This window comes from Ostrea edulis, chromosome 1, assembly GCF_947568905.1.
Source record: "Ostrea edulis chromosome 1, xbOstEdul1.1, whole genome shotgun sequence".
NCBI lineage: Eukaryota > Metazoa > Mollusca > Bivalvia > Ostreida > Ostreidae > Ostrea > Ostrea edulis.
In genome coordinates this window covers 31050266-31077519 of record NC_079164.1, presented here as the reverse complement: position 1 = coordinate 31077519, position 27254 = coordinate 31050266, and the positions used below count along the sequence as shown (strand labels likewise).

The window sequence follows — 27254 nt, the reverse complement described above, 5'->3', positions numbered from 1 at the left end:
TAAACTCGGAAATGTTTTTGGGGAAACTTTAACACACAAAACTTTATGTCGACTTCTAACGGCAGAAAGGGGCAAATAAGTAACTATTTTGGGGCACCAGGTGCCCAAAAGACCCTTACTGAACTTTATGAGTCTGGTTGATAGAACTGTAAGTCGGAAGATGGTACCCAAACTAGGATATACATGTATAACACTTAGGTGAGTGGTACATTGAGTCTTTGGACGGAATCCGGTGCAAAAAAGTCAATATAGCTACGGTTTCTGAACGCCAGACCGCAACATACACCTATATTCATGTTTACGAGATTTCAATGCTGTGGGACCATCAGTAGTTTTAGAGCTAAAGGGAAATACACGTACCTTCTCTAGGCAACAGGGTGCTACATAGACCAGTGTTTCACTTTGCTAGACTAAATGACAGTTGTAGTCTAAGTTGATGATAAGGTACCGAGTAGACCCCAACCATGTCATATATATATATATATATATATATATATATATATATATATATATATAGTTATAGTTATATCGATTTGTAGGAAGAATACAAAAATAACAAGAGGTACTGTGAGTGAGCAATGCTCACTAAGAATACCTCCTGCTTACCCCAATCTCCCAAAGGGTGTTGGTATGTTGGTAATAGGTATAAACTACCTCTTTTCTGATTGTAAAAACAAATGGCATGACAAACCTTGGGTATTCTCGTTTGTAGGGAGAAATGGATTATCTAGGAACACAGCATCTCCTTGCGATGAAAAAAGCCGTTAAAGAATTTAAATGGAAACCATATTGCTACTTCGATGTCCAGTGCGCGTGACCTTTGACCTTTTGACCCCAAAATCGATAGGGAATATCTTCATCCCATGGGTAGTCCATATGTATGATATGGTGACGGTAGGTGGAAAGGATAACGCTTTAGAGCCCGGAAACCATATTGCTACTTCGATGTCCAGTGCGCTTGACCTTTGACCTTTTGACCCCAAAATCGATAGGGAACATCTTCATCCCATGGGTAGTCCATATATATGATATGGTGACGGTAAGTGGAAAGGATAATGCTTTAGAGCCCGGAAACCATTGCGTCTACAGACGGACGGACGGACGGACAGACAGACGGACAACCCGATTCCAGTATACCCCCCCCCCCCCCCCACACACACACACACACAACTTGTTGCAGGGGGTATAAAAAGTATTTAAGAGCTGAGGTTGCAAATTTACGGGGCGAAAATGCGACTTTTAATATGTCGCAAATCAGCAGAGCGAAAAGATGACAAAACATTTGCAGATAACTGGAGCGAAAAGACGACTTTTAATATGTCGGAAATAAGTAGGACGAAAAGTTGCAGATTACTGGAGCGAAAAGACGACCAGAAAATCGCAAATTATTGTGGCGAAAAGAATGCAAAACTGGGTAGTTGAATTGTAAGTTGAATTTGTCGTTGTTTCGCCTAAATTCTGTCGTATTTTTGTTCTGTCGTGTTTTCGTTATTCGGAAGTGGTTGTATCGTCTTTTCGTTCTGCCGCGGTTTTCAATCCAAAATAGGACACAAAACAAACAAGCCACTGGCACAAACAAGCCACTGTAAAGGTTAATGAAACAGACAAGAATTATACCTGAAAAGATACAACTGACCTATATCTTCCAGATGAGTGACCGAGTTCTGTAGATTGTATGTTCTACAGTGATGAAACTTGTTTGCATACCAATGTGTGGATACAATAAAACTTGCATTACATGCTACAGCAGACTTAAATAATCTATATAAGTGACCAAGTTAATTCCTAGTAACAAATATATATTCTACAGTGATAGATCTTTCATGGAATACAGTAGCCTCTGAGGATATTCACCATCAGACTTCTTCACATGTTGCAGTTGACCTTTCTCTTGTGACAAGTACAATTTCAAATAACAAGATGAAATGTGATGATAGCCTTCAATGAATATTCATCAAAATTGGTACCGTATAAGTTTTACATGCAAACACCAGGGGTTTAATGACAGCTTGTAATTTCACCTTGTATTTATATTACATATTGTGACATTTCTAAAAATAAAAATTATTGTTTTTCGTACGGATTTTTCATAGTTCTCGACAGATTTCTAGTATCTGTCAATATACTTTAACTCTGACAGTTTATTACTGTGAGTTACAATGTACAAAACGCCAAAATCCAAGTTAATCCGCCAGCATCAGTGCTACAATGTATGTGAATCGGCTTCCTCCGCACTTAATGCTTGTTTTCTTTACGGAAAACTCAAAACTATACATGATATTGTTGTACATAAGCTGTTAAAGTGCAGTTTCTCTCTCTCTCTCTCTCTCTCTCTCTCTCTCTCTCTCTCTCTCTCTCTCTCTCTCCTGATCCACATCATATACATTTCCGGTGGTTAATATCTTTGGAAACTGTTTGAAAAATAGCTGCTCTAGCTCTCGTTTACAAAAAAGAGTTCTTCACGGACGCATGCATCATCAAACTGTCTGTGATGGATTCGGATATTTTTTGTTACAAATGGAACAAGTAAATCAAGCCACTGTCTGTAACAACCTCCATTTAGAAGATGTTTTACTTCACCCCTCATTCCCCATGCATTGGCAATAAAAGTTTCATTCAGTTATTTAGCAATCATATAAGAATATCACAACACTTGTTAAATATTTTGCAGTTGATTGCCATGATCTAAATCCAATATATACCACATTAAATAATTCCATCGGGCCGAAGAGCATATCCTCCTTAACAAAAGGAGTGTCTTTGTTCCTTAAGTTAACGAGGGTTTACCACTTTCATTCATGGGTTTAGTAAATGAACACGACTTTAGTTAAAATTGCAGTAAATGTTGCGTAGTAGTTTGCAATGAGACAAGAGCTTCGTTAGTAAAACTTTGGTATTTGTTAATCAAGCGGATAATAAGCATATGAACTAACCTAAGGCGAATTGCTGTTCAGAAGAGCCGAGATTGACTTCTGAAAGGAACAAAAAAGACATTTTAGCATAGCTTTTATTTTAGAAAGAATCACATAAAATCATATCTAGAATTTACTGTAAAGAACTTGTCCGTGAAAATTTCACACTGCTTTACAGAGCGAGAACGATTTTCATTGGTTGTCTTTGTTTTCTTTGTATTAGACGTTTTGGTGTAATGTCAATACAGCACATGTATGACTTTCTGTTAAAGAAATGATATTCCGTTGCAAGTTGAACATTTAGGAAAACCAATGAAAATCGGTATACAATCATAAATATTGATATTTTCGTGAAATAGACCTGAACTAAACGTACGGACAAAGTAATCAAATTTGTTGTTCTAGCGTTTCATATCTTAAAATATAATCCCTTTCAAAGATCTCCTTGTTGTAACTTTAAACACACCCAAACGTTTTAGTTCGCCATGATAAAGTGCACAGCATATGTCAATTCTATAAAATGTGATCTACACAGCTTATGCAACCAAGGATACGAAAGCCATGCCAGCTTCTGAGCTATAAACCCTCCAAATACAAGTATGTTGTCATTCCTCAAGAATATGATCAATGTAATTTGATGTCTGCGCCAAATTGAAGATGGCGAAAGATTGGATGTAATGGATTGGGATAGTCTGTAATATTACATTGATATGTTCGACATGCATAAATTGAAGTAAATAAGAACACAGTGCAGCTATTAGTATTGTGAGAAGTTAGTACGACTAACAGGGTTTTGATGCTAGCCATTTCGCCGTATATTGAGAGACATGTCACCTTCAGTGATATATCAGGATGTCGCAAAACGCAAAGTTCGGATGTCGCAAAATCGCAATGTTGCCGTTGATTATATAACACCCTCATTAACACATCTTATTTTTGAAACACTGTAAACAGAAAAACCATTGTGTATATGTTTATGGTTTCCTTTAAGTTGAACTGGTTTGATTTCGTCTACAGTGTTGCAAACCAATTTCCAACCCCCAACATCATGTCAGCATTGCGTGTTGAAAGCTTTTACATGAGAAGAAAAAAATCTTGTTATGGCCTTCAATTCGACATTTAGATACATGAGGGTGTTTTCTCTACTAACAGTAATGACTTTCATTCATATGTCGATTCGATATATCCCAGTTAGCTCGAAATAAAAGACACCAAAGTCTTCCATTCGAAAATTTTTATTAAACATGGACGTCAACGGCAAACTAATATCTCAGCTTTATAACAAATTGGACCACTACAGCTTTTCCATTGTCAACTTCCCATATTTACATGTAAACTGTATGTAGCAATATTCCAACTTCCCATATTTACATGTACACTGTATGTAGCAATATTCCATTATCACTTGCATATGGTGTTTGCCTCAAAACTGATTCGATCCGCGAAAGCATGTTGTGCTTATTATAAATTTTTAATTGAGGTAGGACACTAACAAATAAGTTTATATTACAGATGTTTCAACAGTTTCGTTTAAAGTCAGCATTTCGTACATTCTATATGGTCGTTATAATTATCTAATCTTCAAATCCAACCTGTCATTACGCTGAATGCTGTCTGACGTGTTTCATAACAAATGTTAAGTCGTTCTTTACATTCTGATTTTGACTACGGATTAGTCCGTTTACCTAATCAAGCTATGGGGCTCACGGCGGGTGTGACCGGTCGACAGGGGATGCTTACTCCTCTTAGGCATCAGTGGCCATTTTCACAAAAAATATTACGACTAAAATTTAAAAAAAAAAAATGTATTTTCCTTATACTCCATTGAGTGCAAATATGCCCTGAGTAAGAATGCCAAGTTTTTCACCTATGCATATACTTAAGGTTTGCTCATTCAGAAATATATGAATGAAGAATTCTAAAGGAATGTTAATGTTCGAAAATTTTCATCTTAATTGTAAGATTTTTTGTGAATCCCAACTCTGGTGTCTCAAGGAGTCTGTGTTTGTCCAGCTCTCAATTTTGCATTCTTTTTACGATTCATGAGATCGATCACTGTTCTTTACCTTTACCTTTTCATACACAATGTTTGTCTTTATTCGATGCACACAAAACAGCAATCAACCGGCTCAACACCAATGTTGTAGCTTTTAATAAATAAAAATGATACCTATACAATTCCAAAATTTCTCTGAAACGGAGAGGTTTTTCTAGACAGAAAGTTTAAAACAATACCTAAAATTTCATCATTGTAGAGCATTTCTACGTGATGGTATAGACATTTTTATTTGAGCAAAATGGCAGTGTTCAAACGAGTTCGATTGCTGTTGGTCTTGAAACCTCTATATCATGTTTTTGATATTTGGGTATTGTTTGGACATAAATTTCAATTATCATAAGCTACAACATTGGAATCAAAATAGTTAGTCGTTGGTTTTGTATTGATGAAATGAAAACAAGTGATAATACTGACATATTGAAGAGGGTTTAGATATCGTATTTGGTTTAGGCGGAACCCTGAGAATATGTATGACTTTTATAGTGGACAGACGAAGTACTGAAAGTGAAAACGATATACGATCTGTGCTGTGAAAATTATCAATTAATGCATATATTAAAACACATTCTCTTCATCTGGTTCCACTAACAACAAGGTTATCTTTACACAACTGCAATCAGCAAATCTGATTCTGAGAGTTCGCACGACTTAGTGTTTCAGAGCACGCGTTCATTGGCAGATAATATACAAAGTCCAGACAGACAATGAGCAGACGTTAGATAAACTAGATGAAGATAAACCAAAGGGTCAGATAATGGTCATTGGTCATACTGATCTTATAGAAAAGTAACCTCTGAGAGATTAAAATTTGGGTATACTACACATTTCAAAGAACCTAATCAGAAGGGTTGTTTTGCAGAATTTCCACTCATGATCTTGATTTGTTTTCTTTTGAAAGATCAATGACACACGTCAAAATGAATTTTAGGTCATGAAGAATAACGGAATGGGTAATTGAATACCTATATTCATGGAGAACAATTTGTCATTTTGCTATCCAAATTTTACAAATACTTAACAGTTGACACTATTCAGCTATACTAATGTTTCTTAAAACGGTAAAAATCAAACACATTCCTTTATAAGTCTTCCCACGGCTCTAATAAGTATCCCCATGTTCCTAATAACGACTACGAGAATGTAGCTAACCATGGCATAATGACACCAGTGTTCTATTTTTCTCTGTATTTTTACAGGTCATGACAAAATATCGATTTCTGTTGTGTACGGCGACAGAATCTTTATCATACCAAAGTCATATGATATTCCGGCACTCGTAGCAAAGCGAACAGCTCCGGCGTTTAGAGATACTGTCGTTGCGTGCCTTGTCTTACAAGAGCGCGCTAAGCATTAGTCTTGTCTAGCATTTATTGTGACAGATTATTGACTATCCTCTCATTTATGTTCTGTTAGATAGATATCATGCAAAGAGTACATACAACTTAAATGTTTTTGTGCAATAATGGCAGAGAAGCGGCGGCCCTTGGTGTAATACTTGATCTCAAGTTATACGTATTCGCTTTGTTAACATCAGCATTTTAAATCATGTGAATACATTTCAAGTAACTGCTATTTTATTTGAATTACAGTATAATGCTTCATACCTATGAATAGTTTAGCATTAAATGCTCAATACTGTCACGTTGTATCAGGGCATATATTATAATAAACTCTACACACAGATTGGACAGGATAAATCTTTTTCTATCGATGTACACCGTCTCAGCGCTAACACTTGCGAAATTTTCTGATGGAATACAAAATAATGAATAGAGTAACGAGTAGCAGTATACGTTCATCTGACTCTTACCCCCGCGTGTCACAACTCAAAAACGGGATACGAGTCAGAGGAGTCTAGGAATAGGTCGGAACGGTTCTAGTTGTCCAACTTCGTGTCCTAACGAGAGACAACACATGGTGAACTATAACGCTTGGCATCGTGTAGCATATTGTCTGTCGCCTCACCTGAGTACAATTAGCAATGCCAACGGACGGCCGCTTGCAACATTTTTCTCTTGACCTTGTACATCACTCTTGTTCGCAGTAATTGCTTTGACGGCAACCCTATTTCGTGTACACTGCATTTGCTACGAAACTATAGAAAATGCTGACTCTTATTTACCGGAGAATATGTAGGAATATTTATTCACCAGGTGGAGTCGAGCATTTGGTAACGTAAACGAACCCATTATTCTGCAGGTCAGTTCCCTCGTTACACCTTTATATGAGTGCGTACACAAGCAGACACGAAGCAAAATGCGGTGCTATTTGAGATAACAAAAAAAATGTTTCATGAGATAGCAAGGAATAATTTAACCTGGTTTAAGAATATAAGATTTTGTCTTTAAACAAGTTTAGGTGTGAGATTTAAGTCCTTATGATATTGTTTTGGTCACGAACAGTTTTGATGTATTCTACTAGGAACTCGATGTTCTACTACCCAATAGCGTCTATCACTTTTGAAAACTACTCATAAAGAAAAGAAAGATTTTGTTTCAAGACAAAATGGACAGGTTAATTGGTTCTTCAGAAAATGTCGTATTACCGCTAGCTAAAAGAATGCTAGTTCGGTCAATTTTTCACTGGCCTATTCGCTGCATGGGCGTGTTAAGAGCGGTGAAAAAAATCCCTGAAGTGAAGAAACCAACAGCGAACAACACACGACTTTCAGTTCATTCATTAGTGAATTTAAGCAAGTTGGCATAAAACAGATGGGTTTAGTGGTGCGATGCATCATTTTACAGACAAACAATATCGCATGCATCTGTTGCCGAAGAAGTTTCAATTTACCTCCTTAGCTCAAAAGTATAACAACGCAGTCTCTTGATGAACAACAATGTGCGTATCATAGCACATGCTGCGTAAATCGAATGCATTATATTGTAAATTCAGTGTAAATTGGGTCTAAACCTCTAGACTGTCTAACAAAATTCTAGGAAATCAATATTTTTATCGCATTTCCCATGATGTTACTGTCATATATTCACAGAGTGGTGGTAAATATAAAATTTACATACATGTAATTGACATATTGTAAATTAGCAAATAGAACACTGTAGTTTCAACATTGTTCGTTGAACATGTCCGCAAGTAGCACACATACAAAATATTTATTATATGCCATGAAATTTGGTTTAAAAAATCGCAATATACAGTATGACAAATACTATACATGCGATTGCCATAATGTAAATACATGTATAATGCATGTTCGTGGTTTTTGGTTTTTTGGGGGGGTTTTGGGTTGGGTTTTTTTTTAACAGTATTTTATTATGAATAACATAGTAAGGATTAGGCAGCAGGCAATGCCTATATAAGCCTTCTCCTTTTTCTTTTATTGTTATGATAAAAATTCAAGATACATGGTGGTTGTCAAATTGTAAAATACTGAATTCCAAGTATGACAAACACGTGAAGCCGTCATATTTCACTTTTACAATTATCTCCAGTAACTTATTGATACAAAGTAACACTGGGCGCAAACTTTGACGTCATTGATAGACACTCCTACTGCATGTAAATGCATCAAGGTGTACAGAACGCTAGCGCAACAGAACGACGCGTTGGAAACCATTACAATAGTACTTTGCATAGATGTACACGTATGGTGGCTGATTTGTGCCACTTTACAATTTGTCGACAAAACGATAATTAGCGACTTTTCGCCTCGAACTAACGAAAAGTCGAAAAGACGACAAACAAAACCCACAAATTAGCGAGTTAATTCTAGCAATTCAACATGAAATATGCTGAGTTTTCTATAATTGTTAATTACATTTACAAAAAGGAAACACATAAAATCAAATTATAGTTCTTATGCACTTGTATTCTACTGAAGACATCTTTCTTTTTGTAAATATTATATCATCAATCAATCGAACTTTACATGGAGAAAATATGAGATTTGTATGTAAAAATAACGGGGAAAGTAGATTGTAAAAAGGGGAGAGACAAGGGCCCTGCCCACCCCAACCTCCAATTCAACATGTCTGCTATAACATTTACAAAAACAGGATTTCTTCAGTAGAATACTTACAAAAAAGGATGTCTTCAGTAGAATACAAGTACATATAAAAACTATAATTTAATTTTAGATGTTTCCTATTTGTAAATGTAATTAATAATTATCGAAAACACAGCAAATTTCATATTGAATTCCTAGAAAATCAGATAGCAAAATGACGGGAAAATCTGTATTTTGGGGTCTTCTCGTTATTTCGAGGCGAAAAGTCGCTAATTATCGTTTTGTCGACTTCTCGTTTTGTCGTCTTTTCGCCTCGAAAAGACGACAAAACGCCAAGCGAAAAGACGACAAATTAGGTCGCTAATTTGCAGGTTTTAACTGTCGTCTTTTCGACTTTTCTTTTGTCGTCTTTTCTATTTTTCGTTATTTCGGGGCGAAAGGTCGCTAATCATCGTTTTGTCGTCTTTTCGCCTCGAAATAACGAAAAGACGACAAATTGTAAAGTGGCACAAATCAGCCACCATACAGATGAAATATCTTATGACTATAAACTTCAATGGATAATTTTGGAAGTCATTTTGACAGATGAATTATATTGAGGTTTGTAGAACAAGTTGACAAATATTTTCGTTGCAAACACTTTTCAACGGTCATAATGCCTCAATACATGTAATTATCTATCTACGTTTATAGTTGTTGTTTTTTTTTAAATCAAAAGAAGCAATGCTTAAAATTCACTTCATGAGAATCGCGCAACATACTATGTTGCCCAACAATGTACATGCATGTATATAAAAAAAAAAATTAAATACTGATAGTAATTGGAATTCTCACGTGATCACTTATAAATGAATACATGCGCAGAGACAGGGTTGTAACATTACTATCAATCCCAAGGTAGATAATACGTAAGGTACTGAAAATTGAACTTTCTACTCTTAGTCCTGTTTGATGAATGTCGTACACGTGTATGGAGTGTGTGCAGTTGTTCTGCTTTTTAAAAAATAACGGTCTATTTTGGGGCTGTTTAAACTTATTCATATATTCAGAACGTGATAATTCGTGTATCCAAAAACTGTCAGAATCGATATATATATATATATATATATATATATATATTTCCTCCAACGTACAAATAGTGCGTGATTTATTTACCCATAGAAATAAAAAAAAAAAAAAAAACCCACATCTAACCCCTTTCCATGGGTGAGTTTAACTGAAACCCCAAGGATTTCATCATATTTGATATTGAAGAAGTTCAGGAATGATCGCATGCAAATGCTCTAAAAGTACACAACATATTGTACAACATCACACATTGCCTGTATGAGTACGATAGTGATAATCTGCTATACACTTTTTATATTGTAAAACTCATAGATTACACAAATGCCACAGCTCTCTCTCTCTCTAATGATGAACTAAACAATATTCATCCAAGACGCGTCCGTTTTATCTATGGACTTTTTTTCCCTGCCTCCACAATAAGACAAGTGTTTTGCTTGATTTTATAATTCTAAGTTTAAGAACACAGACATCATCAGAGTCCACGGGATTTTGATTTGAAGGCCTGCTTATTCATTGTCACTGCATTGAAACCCTAATCATGATCACATTGATTGTATTTGGCAGACATAAGCTAATATTTTTAGTAAATAAATTAGTCCACGATAGTAAAATTTAAAAAAAATGGATTTTTTTTCATTCATCAGATATAGATTCCTAGTCATGGTTCATACACAAATGTGTTATCGAAAGAAAAATGCTCTTTATTTTTTTCTTTTGAAAATAATATTTTTTGTTACAAGAGTTTGTAAACCTAATAATAAACAAATGCTGGCACAGACGTCTTAACTGCATGAGGTGTGGAAAATATCAATAATGCACCATGTGCAAAATGAATTTACTCATCCCAAAGAAATGTTTCACATGCTTCGCTTTGTTGATTATTTCATGCCAGTGAAAGTGTCATGATGTGCAAATAATGTGGTATGCCCGTTCCGTTAAAAACACCATATTCTGACGATGGTACAGCACTACGATTCGATCGCACATTCATTCGTACAAACCATTTTTCAGAGAAACTGCAAATATTTCATTTTTCTCTCTATCAATGACAAGTTTTACGAATCTGTTCATGTTTAGTGCGAACTGGATCCACCTTTGTTGACTTTAACCACTTGAACAAGTAAACGCTTTTAGAAGGGTAACTTAGTTTAATTATGAAATGAGAGACATTAAGGCAGGGTCCCACGATAGTGACATAATTAAGAGCCCTTATGATTTAGTGCCCCATAATTCTTTTTACGGCGTAAAAACGTATACACCTTGTGATCTAGATGATATAATAAAGGTATTACATATTCTGTTGCGATCAGTGCAAATTGCTTCTGTGTGTATTGCTAAATGTAGAAAGCATTGTCTTGCATGAGTCATCTTCAGCACATCAGCTAACGCATTGTTAGTCTCTTAATTAACTCTTCAGCAAGTATGCAACGAAAACTATCGAAAACATAAGCGTTTTCGGCATTTTTTGCATTTTTCTTTGAAAAACTAAGAGTAACAAGTCTTATTTTCATATGAACATTACGGAAGTCTTAAAGAGACATCTCCTTTTTTTAAGTATAAAACGTACTCCGTTACCTTAGATTTGCAATTAGTGCACATATACTACATGTACCATGCATTCCATATCCTCCGACTACTTATCGTATTCCAATGAATTAACGACCTATGTGTTTGGATTGGAAATAAATCAGCTGGATTGGTAAAATAAACTATTCATTTTACAAGTGACACATGGGCCTTAACTGTCAACTGACTATACCTCACTATCACACAACAAGCGTCTAATTAGGGGTGTTGTTTGTTGAGTGTATCTGTTAGTTCTGAACTGGATGCTGTCGAGGTTTAGTTCAGAAAAATAAATATGATAATCAAATATTTCTGATTTCATATTGGTTCAAATGACTTCTATTCAAAGTCATGACACAGTCAATGCCTTTTTTTTTTTTAAATCACCAGGTAGTTAGATCTTGACAAGATCTTCGTCATTGTCTGGTCATTAGCAACTCCTATTGCTAAGTATGACCTTCAGTTGTATTTCTATCACACAGTGAAATATTTTGAACTTTTTAACACAGTGACCTTGACTTTCGGTTAATGACACTGGTTTGGGGTCAAGACACATTGATCGCCTCTGAACAACTTGTTTGACATAGATTGTTTTTACATGTGTTGACATTATAACAATATTGGAATTTTAAGACACAAAAGTTTATGAACTTTAAATGTCTCTCCATCATAACGTAGTTTGAATCTTGATATTGATCCGTAGCTCTCTGGGAGCCATCTGAATGACATTAGCTTAGGGTTATAACATATTGTCTAATCATAAATAACTTTTGTGAGAAGTATGAAAATATAAAGGTGCTACCTAATATGGCTACGTCCGCGTCACCTTCAATCATTTAAGGCTGTAAATTCTCAGTTCGCAGTTAATGAATGTTTGAAGGTATGTTTGGACTCAAGTATAATAGGACAATACTGTAAAAGTAATTATTTATGCGTGGGGGGAGTTTACACAAATTATGCGATCACGTAATAAGCGCGTACATTTCCCACACGTGTATAGTTATAAATATATGATGTATTATATTCAGTTATCGCATATTTTTACCTCACGCGTAATGTTGGACGTGGAAAAACGCGTACTTAACCCCCAGCGTAAATAACCACATTTACAGTATGCTGGGATTTTTTTAGAATTAGAATTTTGAGACGAGACAAAGCAAAATTACAGTGATATAAGATCTTTTAAAACCGTGCGCAGATTAAGCTGCGCTGTAAATAGAAGGTTTTATAAGGGGCATCGTCGGAAACCCACGGTGGGTCGCACTCCGTTTACCTCCCGTAGAACAAAACGCTGATATTTTCGCTGGAATGTGTGACTTCTATATGCGATTGGTGAATGGGATTGTAAGACCATATTTTAATTTAAAGTTGCATCTAATTTTTAGATTTTATCATGCATGACTGATTTTATTCATTTGTTATGTTGCAGGGATGATAATAAAAATACCAGTGGCGGATCCAGGATTTTCGAAGGGGGGAGGCATATGAAATTGAAGTATTAGCCAACATAATCTGCCATTTTGGGTGCCAAATCTGGAGTTTTCATCAATATATCTTTGATAGTGGCACACAACAATACACACACACTTTCATAGGCGCCGCCATTACTGCTGACACTTTGAGTTCTGGAAATAATTACGGCGATTTCCATAGGTCCTTGATAGGTCAGGTAAGGTCATGCATTTTAATGAGTTATGCGAAAATATCGGCGTTATGTCCCACGGGAGGTAAACGGGGTGCGACCGACCGTGGGTCTCCGACGATGTATAAAGGGCGGATCTATAGCTTTATGGTATGTTCTAACGTAAGAGAGCAACACATCTGCAACTAGTCCAGAAGATGTTCAGGAATAAAAAGGGATAGTCAAGTTATGCATATTTTAGCATATGTGCCTTTTAGCCCCGCCTTGGAATCTGATTCCCTGACCGAATAGGTTACAAGTCTCGCAATATTACTACGCACTCTGTTTATCTGGTACATGTTCTGAACTATGAAATTGATAAATTACATTTTCCGTGTTAGACTGATTATCCCTGTTATATGGACTAAATCCCTGACCGCTGTGCCATGACCAATGTTCAAGGTAGATTTGACTCAGTTTGTCCTCTGCATTTTCAAGAGTAATGAAGATTTTCAAAGATGGCATCATTCTTTAAGATTTGGTTTCATCCTTTAGACCCCTAAATGCAGTGACTATGGAATTCACAGTTTTTGTTTACCTAACCTGAAAACTGCAACCATATTAATTTTTGTGAAACATGGTCAAGTAGTTTCTGAGAAGTTCTAAACATTCGCATATTAGGTAATGATGCACGACGACGAACGGGCACGGATACCAATAGGTCATCTAAGTGATTCTTCACGTGACCTGAAAAGTTGAAATCACAAATAATGCTTCGTAGATTTCATCACTTACATGTTAGCATTCATAGATTGTGTGTTTTATTTCCAGTTAGAAATATTACTTTGGAGAGCAGTTGTTACTCACATGTGCCAAGTTTAAATATATATGTATGTTATAGACTCGTTCCATTGGATTTATCATACTGCTGGGATATAAGAGACTTCCGCATTTAAGTTTTCATCTGCGACTCAATCTTGGACTGGTCATTACAGAATTTAAAGCGTTGAGGGTTTCTAAAAATATCTGACTATCTTTCATCTTTTTGTCTGTTGTTACAGTACAAATTTATGCAGATGACAGAAAAACCAAATTCACGTGTCCAATTGAAAGCTTTTTTCAATACTTAATATAATGGATCCCCTTGTCTTTCATATTTTTCCAATCATAAACTTTGGATTAGTGTAAAGTCACAAAAATTGTCCAAAGTTTGCAACATCGACAGAGTTTAGCGGACTATTACTCTCTTTTTCCTTAACTTGAATTTTGAGAAATACAAGGTTTCCAGTCCAAGGTAACGGATTGTCGATTTGTGTATGTGAATTTCGAATCCGTAGTAGCATATCGGTAATCCATATACACGATAATCCTAGTGCATTACCGATCATTAATCAGAGGGAACAAATTACAAATTCATGTGTACATATTGCTAATCCAATGAACTCACTCTGAGCACGTGGGTTACAGTCTGTAACAGATTGGTAACCCGAGTGCACGAATTGACAATCAGAAAAAACGGATTGGTGGTCTGAGAGAACACATTCACTGTTTCATGAAACGCACTGACTACCTGATGGAAACGCATTGGAAATTTGAAGAAACCGATTGAAAGTCTGGGAGAGTGAATTTGCCGTCTGGGAAACGGATTGACAATCTAAGAGAATGGTTTAGCAATCTAAATTTGAGCGAACAGATTTTTCAGTTCGAGGGATTTGTTGGTGCATCCCCTTATGGGCATCAACATGAGGACGCGTGTTATGAACGTTTGCATAATTGCAAAAGTTAGACGATGCTGTGTCTCGACATAAAGTGCACGACAGCTGCCAGTTTTCACTGAACTGAATTTTCGTCTCATTATAGCCAACGTTATAAAAGATATATATCTTAAAGATAAACATTTTTTTCTCTGGTATACAGATTATATGAATTTACAATGAACGATCGGTATAGTTTTACCATTCTTAATCAATTATCTACACCGGAAGTCCTACGAAACTGTCGGGAGAATTTGAGTAATTTTAATCTACCGAAAAATTATTATCAAAAATCATCACTTATGAAGCAAATGATAGACTGTCCATTTGAACACATGAAAATCACCATAATACAGGATGCTTGCAGAAAGATAAGACTACATCGTAAAAAAAAAAAAAGAATTTCAGCATCACGAAGGCATAAAAACACAGCCACGTGGCGCAGGTTGGAGTCCTGAAGGAGAAGAGTTAAGATAAATCAGTAGTAAAGTTAACCGCATGTGGGATTCCACAATCCGTAAACTTTGAAATCTAAGCCGTGATAGAATCCCGAAATTCTTATGTATCTCGGATCGTCTCAGTGTAGCTTGTACCATAGATCTATCAAACACGCCATCTCCACAGAAAACTGTGTGATATTTTCCTTAAACACAAAAATCTGAATGTGTATTTAAATGACCGATATCTAGTTAATACAATTTATTCCTAAGAAAATAATGACAAAGTTGCACGCTGAAGCTTGAACTCTTAAATGGTACTCAGGGATCAGTCTAGGTTTCCCTCAAAATAAAATTCATCTTTCAACTCCCACCTTAACCTTAACCAAGGACACTAAATAAGGATGTCTGCATTTTATTAGAGATACATTTTAGTAACATAAACAAACTTGAAGGTTGGCGTAGAAAGTACAATGTATCCTCACTGACGTTATGGTGGGTTGCGTGGGTAAGAGTCAACAATCTATCATCAAGACAATCATTACATTTGCCCTTGAAGTGGATGAAGATTAAGAAGATTACTGAAATCTACACTCAATTCAGTGGCTCTGTGAGGGCCCCCTAGTTGTGTTGGGAACAAGGAGCGCCTTCGAACGGTGTGTGCTTGTTACTTCGTCCACCAATGAGGGCTATCTTAGTAAAGCAATGACCGCTACGCAGCAATGAGCGCCCTCTGTATTGTGTGTTGTTACCTCGTCTTTCATAGAAGGTTCAGAATCAATGCTCTAATCAGAACATGATTTTAACATTTTGCTGGATTCCAAAAGACATTCATAATTTTGATAGAAGTAATGTAAATCAGCTTCTATTCATGTGCGAGAAACATCCGCAACATTTATGAGCACCAATTTCCCGCAAATATTTGTCACTGAGAACCAATTGTTGGTTCACTTGATAACAGTATTCATCGCGACAGCAAAAGCTAAAAGGAAAAGGTGAAGATAACTAACAGTGATCAATCTCATAAAGAATATACATAACCAAGAGTAGGGCAAACACGGACCCCTGGGCACACCAGAGGTGGAATCAGACAAACACGGACCCCTGGGCATACCAGAGGTGGAATCAGACAAACACGGACCCCTGGGCATACCAGAGGTGGAATCAGACAAACACGGACCCCTGGGCACACCAGAGGTGGAATCAGACAAACACGGACCCCTGGGCATACCAGAGGTGGAATCAGACAAACACGGACCCCTGGGCATACCAGAGGTGGAATCAGACAAACACGGACCCCTGGGCACACCAGAGGTGGAATCAGACAAACACGGACCCCTGGGCACACCAGAGGTGGAATCAGACAAACACGGACCCCTGGGCACACCAGAGGTGGAATCAGACAAACACGGACCCCTGGGCATACCAGAGGTGGAATCAGACAAACACGGACCCCTGGGCACACCAGAGGTGGAATCAGACAAACACGGACCCCTGGGCACACCAGAGGTGGAATCAGACAAACACGGACCCCTGGGCATACCAGAGGTGGAATCACGTGCCTAAGAGTCGTTCAATTAGCCATTCACAAAATTACGATCACTGACATTTCCAGTCGCATACTAAATCTCAAGTCCTACTAGTGTCTCATTTTTCCATCATATTCCAATTTGGTATAACTGAAAATATATATTTTTCCAAAACACTTATCATTTCAACAGAGGCTAAATGTTGTCATGGGTTAGTTGATTTCTAATCTGAAAAACTAATATAAAATTTGCTGTATGTATCAAAATCCTTAATGTAGATGAAATGGACATAAATGACTAATTTTCCAAAATCTCGACATTCGTTCTGTCGGGAAATTGTGTGTTCATTCACGAGGCTTTGTATGCATGGCTCTAACGACTGGTTTGCCCTTTTTTAACCTCCTGTTGCAGTAATACGAGATGATCATCGGTTCTAACCAGTTGACTGTACCGATTTTTCAATAGTTGTAACTGCTATTGCAGTCATAATACTCCAGGTTTCCAATATCTAGATTTCTCAACTAGGATATCGCCAATCTTTGGCAACTTGTGAGATTTTTCATCTAGAAAAATCATCGAGCTATTTCTGTGCATTGTCTCCAATATTTTTATCATCTTTTTTCTATTTATAAAGTATGTGTATGCTCTTGGGTAAATCGTTTGACATTGATGGATTTTTTAAACCAAGATTCTTTTCCTCTTGAATTAAGCTCACGGGGGGTATAACCGTGGTGATCTTGCACATTCACTCAGTCTCTATATTAAGATTCCAGCAACCACGTGGACAGTTTCCAATAGCAAGCTACAAGGTTGTAGCATTGTCTATGCACAATTTGTACAGCATCAAACAAAACGACAGAATTTCAGAAAAGTTAAAACCACGCAGAAATTCTACTCAAATAACCTAAAACCACGCAGAAATTCTACTTAAATAACCTCAGTGGTTTGGAGGGAAAATGCAAATATTGATAAACTGCAATAATTCATTCACAACACGTAAATCAATAAAAGTAATTTTGAATTGGCATCTGTATCAACCCAGAAACCCGGAAATTGCAACATTTGATGACGGAATGAGTGTGGTAACAAAAACAAAATCCCGAACTAAAGCGACTGTATGTGAATTTAAAACAAATCTTTGGATAGAATTGGGGTCGAGCATGACCTCGTGTAAATGTATCGTTTCAAAATCGCACATACCCTCAAGGAAGGCAAATGTAAACAATGTTCGATACAATTATAACAGGATGCACGATCTATGTTGTCGGTCTCGTGTCCTACAGAGAGAACGGCGACAATGACTTCATAATCAATAAATATATCGATCATAACAATCCTGATGTGACGTCCTAATATTCTAGGTCACGCATAGGACTGATTACCTAGTGGGGTAGTAATTATAATACTGTCCCTGGTGAGCCATACTTATAAGTTCACGTACATTTATTTCTACTCGAACTACTAACAAAGGTATATACAAGAACAGCGATGCTCCAACAAATTGTACATGTATATACATGTAGGAGAAATATTCGATGGGATGCCTGATTAACCTGTCAACAAGATAAATTTTTAATTACTTTACGAGCAATACAGTCAATTTAATATATATTATTAAATAACATTACAGCTGAATATTGTCATTATCTAGAACGAACCTGTGAACTTACACTGAATGAATACTTGTTTTATGTAACATCGTTTCTTGTATCAATATTTCATTGTCTTACATTTAAAGCACTAGTAACTAAACTTTTGACACACAGAAAAGTGAGTGTTGCGGTTCTTATTTTTGTGTCAAGGTCATTTCAATGTCACACTTTTCAAATGAAAAAAAAAATAGAAATTATTAAAAATTGACTATATACTGTTAGTTTTGTCAGTTACGACTTAATTCTTTAGTTTTGAAATCTTTTACTTTTGATTTTGTTCAGTATTTTCATTTTTTTTCAAACGAAGGAATAAAGTGATATTTTATTACGCTGCTGATCTACCGAAAATATAGTTCCCTATACTTCAAGTTCCCTAGATCCCATTTTAGCGTTATATGCTACAATTGTAAGTATATTGTTACAATTCTAGGAAATTAAGAGTAGTGTGGCTTCATGAACTATATGGTTCATAGCTATAGAAAAAACATACACTTATGTCGCATATCATCTATTTACATTATATATTCATTTCTGTTGGAATTCCCATCTGTTGATACTATATTTGTCTGTATTAATACGCGCATTGTTTACAACTACATCGCATTCATGCGGAAATGGTTACCATTAAAATTTGTTAAGATTTCAAGGGCAAAAACATTAGAAATGTAAATGATAGGATATAAATCCAACAGACATATTGCCAGAACAGTGAAACACTCACTGCATCACCGTAATCACTTCAATTTACAGAAGATGAACTACATGGGAACATGATAATGATCATGGCTAACCGGAAATAACACCACGCCTTGACGACAGAGGTCGCCCTAATGATTGAATATTGTTTAACGTCCCTCTCGAGAATATTTCACTCATATGGAGACGTCACCACTGTCGGTGAAGGGCTGCAAACTTTAGGCCTATGATCGGCGCTTATGGCCATTGAGCAGGGAGGGATCTTTATCGTGCCACACCGCCCTAATGAATACAGGTCAGCGTGGTAATGAATCTTTGGAGTTTTATAAAAGACGAAGAGAAAATAAAATACTAGTATTCATTTGTATTTGGGTAGTACGAATTACCTTATATGTAGTATAGATTATGTCGCATATGCATGTACCCTTGTGGGTGAAACAGATGTTGAACATACTGTAGGGGTGGGGTGTTAAGAATGCAATACCTCTTGCGTTATCATTTTTCCATATGTATGTTGCAATATGAGTCTTTCTCAACATATTATTTTTCCCCTTTTATATTAGATCTTATTTGAGGAAAGGTCAAGCCGGAAATCCTCCTTCCTCCCATCAGTCACCTCTCTTGTCTTCCAGGACAAGAACAAACGGTTCTTGAATAGAAGTGCGCATCTCCTCGAGCAAAACCACCAATGCGTCGCAAAACATCACGGTGTCTGTGAACTCAAATATTGCAATAAATCCTGCTATGTCGTGTTTTGATATTGAATGATTTTCCTAGAGGAAAAATACCGATTCTTGCAATTCTAGATCTGTTGTGTGTAATGAATCAACTTCTGGGCAGATTTAGGTCTTTGCGCCATGTACGATCTTAATTTGCGACCGGAAACTATCTATAAAACATCAATATTACATTTTATGTAGCAGTATATCGTTCATATTCCCATGGAAATGCACATATGTATCGCCGTCTGTTAGCCGCCTCTCTCTGACGGCTCGTAAGGTGTTTTAAACGTTCGTGTGTCCTTTACCTCCATCATTTACTCTTGGGAATGAAAGAACGGTTTCGGAGATCACATAAGATATTTCGTCAAGACTGTTTGTTTGTGCCAAGATCGATACATGCATACATGGTAAACATCGGCAATTATTTGATTTACTCCGTGTTTTAGACAATTTTGCTGCACTGGGATCGATAGTTTATAGTAGGGATCGATTTTCAAATACTCAAGTTTGTTACGGAGAACTAGGATCGCTACAAGGTCATAACAAGCTGGTACTGAACAAAAATCCATATATAAACTGCCTGATGTAGATACCGTGGATAACTTCTATAGATTAAACTCATTGTTTTGAACACAAAAGATAAGCTACTGAGAACACCGCTTCAGTATTGACTTAAAATGCCCGTATGAAATATTTACCAAGTATTGAATGAGAATCCCTTGCAGTGTAGAGGACCGCTTCCTGGTATTTTTTCATACATTTGTGACCATTTAGTTCTCTATTCACCCAGCGGGGTGGTTTCTATATGTACATCGCTGAAGGCTAAATATGGATCACTCTTTCCACAATTCTTTACACAAGTCTAATTGATTTATTGAGAATTTGCACTCTTGCCGAAAAACTGCATTCTTCCTGTGTGCAAAATTGTACATACAAAGAGTAAATATTGACAGACTCAGCAACTTTTGCCGGAAACGAGGGTTTTGATCTTGTTTTTGTTAGACATTCCAGAGAGGGCTTCAGATAAACGCAACTCGTCTTCAGCTCATGCAACGAACATAAAATAATCTCTGCTGCAGAAAAAAAACCACATTACGGTCAAAGGGCCTGTACAGAAGATAAAAACATTTTCAGTAAGAAAGATGGCCGGAGGATTATCAAAATTCTATTCAAGCTTATGCGGTTTAAATAGCAGCATCATGGGCCACAATGCTAAAAATTCTAACTCTTGATCCCAAATGGTGACATGACATGAAATCTAACCTACAATTAGCAGATCAATATAAACATATTTGTTATTTAGTAATACTTAAAAATGTTTCAATAATGGTTTGAAAAATTCCAGCGTTTGTGTTCTTAGTATTGTTTTTAAGTATGGCGCAATCGTGACATGTGGGAGATCATTTGAATACACTCAAAATGTTTTTTTAAATTAATGATTCTTTAACTTCTTACACATGATGGAGGCGATCAGGGTAAGTATCTGCAGGGATGCCACACATGGTCCATTTCCAAGAAACAATTGACCCAGGTATGGTTCAGTCTTGTGTGCAAGAATCATTACTGTAAGCACACGGGGATACAATTTTTAATTAATCTGAATCTACATGAGGATGCTTTCATTGGACATACTGTAGTCTTGCTGTTCCAGAGAATTTAGAATGGTTTCCCTGTTCAGAGCCTCGTTGTGAGCACATGGGCCATCATTTGAACATTGAACATTTGTTCTATGATAGTGCTTCTGCCCAAGGTTTATAATTCTAGATCTAGTGGTTTTATAGAGGAAGATATTTAACTAAGCCCATCTCATTTTTACTATTTCCTAATTATCTCCCCTTGAAAAGGATATGACCCTTTACTTGGATGAACTGGAAAACCCTTTACCTAAAAATGCTTTGTGCGACGCTTGGTTGAAATTTTTAAGTTGTTCTTAAGAAGAAGATTTTGTAAAACGTAACATCCAGTTTTAATCATTCTCAGTCATAGAGTGTGACCCTTCATTTCAATAAATTTAAATCCCCTTCACCTAAGGATAATTTGTTCGAATCAAGTTTGGTTAATTGGTCAAGTGATTTTTAAACTTATTTTTAAATGTAGCATCTAATTTTTTTTTTCTTAATTAATAAAAATCTCATATTTGAAGAGGATGTGACCCTTCATTTGAGAAATTCTTATCCCCTTTTACCCAAGGATATAGTCTTTGTGACAAATTTGTTTGAAAATGACCCTGTTGTTTTTTCAGAAGATTTTTTAAAATATAACACCCAATTTTTCATAATTATAATCTCCCCTTTAAAGAGTGTGTGATCTTTCTTTTGAACAATAAACCTTAATTCCCTTCACTAAAGAATGCTTAGTGCCAAGTTTGGTTGAAATTGACCCAATGGTTCTTGAGAAAAGGCTTTCTTTCTTTCTTTTTTTAAAAACAAAAAAAACAACGTAATACCTAATTCCCCATCATATTCCCTTTAAAGAGGGTATTGCCCATTATCTAAACAACTTTGGATCCCCTTCACCCAATGATGCTTTGCGACACCTTTGATTGAAATAGGCCAAGAATTTTCTAAGTTGATTATGCGAAAAGTTAATGACGATGACGCCAACGGACAACGACCAAAAGAACCCTCGGCTCAGGCGAGCTAAAATTTGAAAAAGTAATTATTAAAAGATGACTGTTGAAAAGGCCACTGAAGATGGCGATGCGTGTGCCTGTGTACATTGAATGGTAATGTCATTTAAATATTTTAGATTTGTTTGAATTATAAACAAACAACACCTGTGTCGGGCTGGCATCTTTCCTACATGTAGATTAAATACAGAGTCAACATTCTTATTTTCAAATCGAAAACTAATATAATTAGTCTTATTTTGATTTTTCAATTAATGCACTTGACCCCAATATATACTGTACGCTAAATGAAACTTGACAGCAGATGCCATGTGTTAAAACTTGTAATTTTTGTGTATCTGGAAAAAATTTCCCTTGGCAATCAAGGAAATTTGAATAGTTCTGCATAATCGAGAATTTGCGTTATATATTCTATGGCATTATACGTTGTCGCCTAATTATCTATTCCCCGTTGATAATTTAAGGAATAAACAAGACAACTGTCTTGTTAAAGGAATCTCAATGCAAGATGGCGTACACACAGACAAGGGAGAAAATACACGAGCATGATTCGATAAAACGTGCGTGTTATGTCCGATTCTGATTTGGAAAACAAACAAACGACTGCACATGGCCTTTGATGTGTGGCAATGTAAATTACACATTCAGGTTAATCCAATTTTACCTATCTAGTCTCATTAGATCAACTCCCAGTGAACGGTCATGTAAAAAAAAAACAAAAAAACGATCCACTTAGTATCTGTAACAAGAGTTGTCATTTGTTCTGACTTTTCTCCCTTAAGCATGGGAATCGTGATTCAATCAAAGATTTCGGGAAAATTTTCTAGTTACTTGACTGTCAACACATCTAGTGTGACACGAGGGATTTGGGGAGACAGGAAAATACATCAGAATTGTGAAAAACAAAATAAACCTGATGCCGGGAATGAAAACGAAAGCAACATTGGTCAAGCAAAAACGAACTGAATTCATTCGCTAAAAGCAAACACTAACTGAATTTTCGATTCAATCGTAATGGCTATAGTATTGGATGTTTTTGTTCCTGGGAAGACTTTTTTTGGTCTTAAGGACATTCAAGACACAAATAAAGAGTATTAACTGGGTTTTTTAAAGGTTTACACAGGTATGGATGCACTGACATATGCACGATGGGTTCCTCATTTTATGAACGACCAGTGTTACTTTAACTCTTAATAATCTTATCATGCTTTGATGTGGATCCAATAATAAACTGAGAGCAAGCCCGAAATGTCCTTCTCCATTATAATTACAACAAACTAATAAAAGACGGGTAGATTCGAGTTCAAAGACACAACAAAAGCTTATATTCAGTTAAATTATCAATCATGTATTTGAAAGTTGATATTGTATCCCTTTTGCTTCAATAGCGATAGTCTGTTCTTAAATGCAAGGTCTTCTCAATCGAATTACTTTGTTTTATCATTACTTTTTAACTATCATTATTTTTGACTGATTTTCTCGTTCAATTTGTTGCGAAGAATTCCATTGGAAACGTTCATTAAAAACTATAAAAACAGTGCACTTAAAATTAACCCTGTCTCTAAGCATATTTCTTTATATTTTCCGACAGGATTCCCGCGTATGTCTACGATGAGAAATGACATTGTTTCACAGAGGACCTAGTTTTGCTTGATTCCAAAAATCGATTTAAGGATGCATCAACAACAAAAAAGCACGATTTAACATTACTGATCTACATTGTCGCCAAAAGGCATTTCCCCACATGAAGTCAATAACAGTTCTACGTGTACTACACCATTTTCTTCTTCCGCGGCCAAGGATTTTTTTTTCCAATACTCTCCTTGCCAGTTTCTAGTTTATCGCGCCTATCGATCTCAACAATTAGTGATCATCTTCTTGAGAAAAGTCTCAGCTTAATTCGAAACAGATGTTACGAAGGTTAAATAATATTGACAACGATTTTAGCGTTGCTCATTCGACAGATGAAAAATAATCTAGGTAATCCATTCTCAAGTTGTTTCGAGCGAAAATGGCCTTTTTCTGTTCTAACAAGATTTCGCCATGTATTAAAATTTATCACCACCATTTGAATATATTTGAATGGGGTTATTGTCGACGGATATTTCAACATTGTATGATATGTGTTCAATTTGCTTTCATTGCCGTGAAATATCCGTAGCCTGATGGTTGATATGGTGTTTATCTACACTTTAAATGTCAAAACATCTGCCAGTGTATTTTTATTGAAAATATGACAATTATCTTACAAAGGTCGATGGACATTATTCTGTTCATATATCTATAGTTGCAATCAATTGTATGTTAAATTATGGAGAGAGAGACAGAGACAGACAGAGCAATATTATATTTAGAGTATAAATCCCGTTATCCAGTGTCGATATCACATCTCCACATTGCTCTGATCATCTTGCCTCACCTGCCAAGTTTTGTTGTCATGGAAACCAGAAGTAAAGAAATACCAGATTTTTTCTGCAGCAAAAATCAGAGGAATACGTTGCGCTGTGCAGACAGCACATTGTGTACAAGGCATTTTCATGTATACATGTAGATATATTCTAAAACGATGAACTCGTCTATCATGCCATACTCTTTCTGCACTGTTCTCTTTGATAAGATCGGTGGTTAAGTCTGACGCGTTTGATAAAAGTATCCGCAAATTTTCTGTCGAATATAGGGTTGTATAGAGTGTTTAAATTGGCTTTGAGTTTAGTTTAGGCATGGTGTGAAATCCACTCGTCGGCTTGGTCTAAGAATGGGTATCCCCTCCAAAAATAAAAGATGATGATGATGATGATGGTGGTGGTGGTGGTGATGATGATGATGATGATGATGATGATGATGATGATGATGATACAGCGATGAGTTTTCGGTGACATTAAGATTGAGGTTACCATTGATATACATCTAGACATGCTTACCCCTCCTCATCACGTGTGTGAACAATGCACGAAAGCATTAATGGGTAGTGTACAAAATTTCGAAACTGAAGGGTGTAGGAAAACAGCAGTCGAGTGCAGTGCAAATAACAAAAAACCAAAGAAGAGTAGATCAAGGTCGGATATAACCGGCCATATTGCAATCAGTACAGCCATGTTGCCATTTCAACATGGCGTCGTATACTTCAGATGTACGTGTGACAAATAAAAACACAAAGTGTGGTAAAAGTGGTGATTTCATAAGAAAATTACCTCCATCTGCGTATGTTTCGCATCCATATCCATCTTGGAGCCCTGTGGTCCATGTACCTTCGTAACGTGCACCGGAAGTCAAACTTTGTCGGACACCATAGCGACCTTTAAACCCTTGGGTCCACTCTCCTTTATAAATCCACCGCCCTTTGGTCTCTACGCCAAGTCCATGGCGTTTTCCTTGAAACCATTGCCCTTTATAATTATTTCCACTTGGCCATGTGTAAACGCCAGAAATTTCGAAACCGTACTGCCAAGCGCCAGAATACTCCCCTTGTCCCTTCGGCCCCGTGCACACTCCGTGGCCGTGTGCTTTTCCATCCTCCCAACCCCCGCAATATGTCCCTCCGTCCTCAAAATCGAAACGCCCTCCGCCAGTTGTCATTTGGATCCACGGGACATGTGTCCAAGAGGACCACTAACTCCAGTATTACCCTACACACGAATGGATCAGAGTTATCGGCATCTTCGAAAAAACAAGCAAAGTACCCATTTGTCATTCATGCATACTCACGTGGTATTCGTATTTTTCCAATATCACATTTCTATTCAGAGCGTTTGAAGTAAATCCGTCGATTATAATAATGTAAACAATAAAAACATTCACAATTATTTCAATCCTCAAGCAGCATATTCTAAAATCCGAACGGTGAAAATTTTCCGTTTACTAAATTAGCGCACTTATATACACATTGAGAAGAATATATACACAACAGCTATCTTCTAAGATCGCGTGTACTTGAATGATCCTCCGTAAAGCATGGCCGTTATCGGTAATAGAGTTAATTTTGGTAGCACTTTGGTCACTTTTCCCCAATCTACATCACTTAATTCGAGCAGTGGTGGTCGCTATCTTCCACGCGCCATCTTAAAAGCACTGATAATTTGTGTTCGAAACTGTCTTACGGTCTTAATCATAATCAAATCGGGGGGAAAGACACTGCGAGGCGAGTCAAAAACAGCTTCGGTAGGGCGAATAAATTATGCGAAAGATGTCGGCCATTGCATTCGCTCGCTCTTCAGAAGATCGGAGAAGCGATTTGCCTAATAAGGTCGCCTATGTGTTATTGGGCGAACAAGTTTGACTCGAGTTTCCCTCATCGCCGGGCAATGTGAAAACACAAGACCTACGACTAGGAACACGTGTGTAGATGAGTTCTCTTATTATAAACAAGACACTCGATCTCTGACGAATATTTACCTATATCTATCCGACTGAAGCGCACGATGTTACACAATTTTCTCTCTCTGAATGAGTGAATGTTACTCCTCTCTGCTCCGAATCATACCTCCGGCATATCAGATGTGAAAATGGATAGCGCAAAAAATCACACTATGCAGAATAAAATCGTATACTCATAGTTAAGCAGCTTCACGACAAATGAATAATTAATACTTTGTAGCGCAGTATTCTGTTGGGTTGTGTATATATGAAATCAATATATTTTACAATC

The 27254-nt window shown here is 36.6% G+C and overlaps 1 protein-coding gene across 3 annotated transcripts in view; it reads right to left on the bottom strand.

Moving 5' to 3' along the window:
- The window catches only part of LOC125663990 (junctophilin-1-like), a 58577-nt gene extending 31323 nt beyond the window's left edge, over window positions 1–27254 (bottom strand). Inside the window, exons 1-3 of one of the 3 annotated variants that reach the window (XM_048896482.2) lie at window positions 26315–27220; window positions 25801–26235; window positions 2934–2972 (exon numbers count right to left, since the gene is read on the bottom strand). In XM_048896482.2, the coding sequence (XP_048752439.2) occupies window positions 2934–2972; window positions 25801–26185 (424 nt within the window). In that variant the 5' untranslated portion in view covers window positions 26186–26235; window positions 26315–27220. Of the gene's footprint in view, window positions 1–2933; window positions 2973–25800 lie in introns of all 3 variants that reach the window. The other 2 variants (XM_056140250.1, XM_048896483.2) reach the window with 2 other exon arrangements.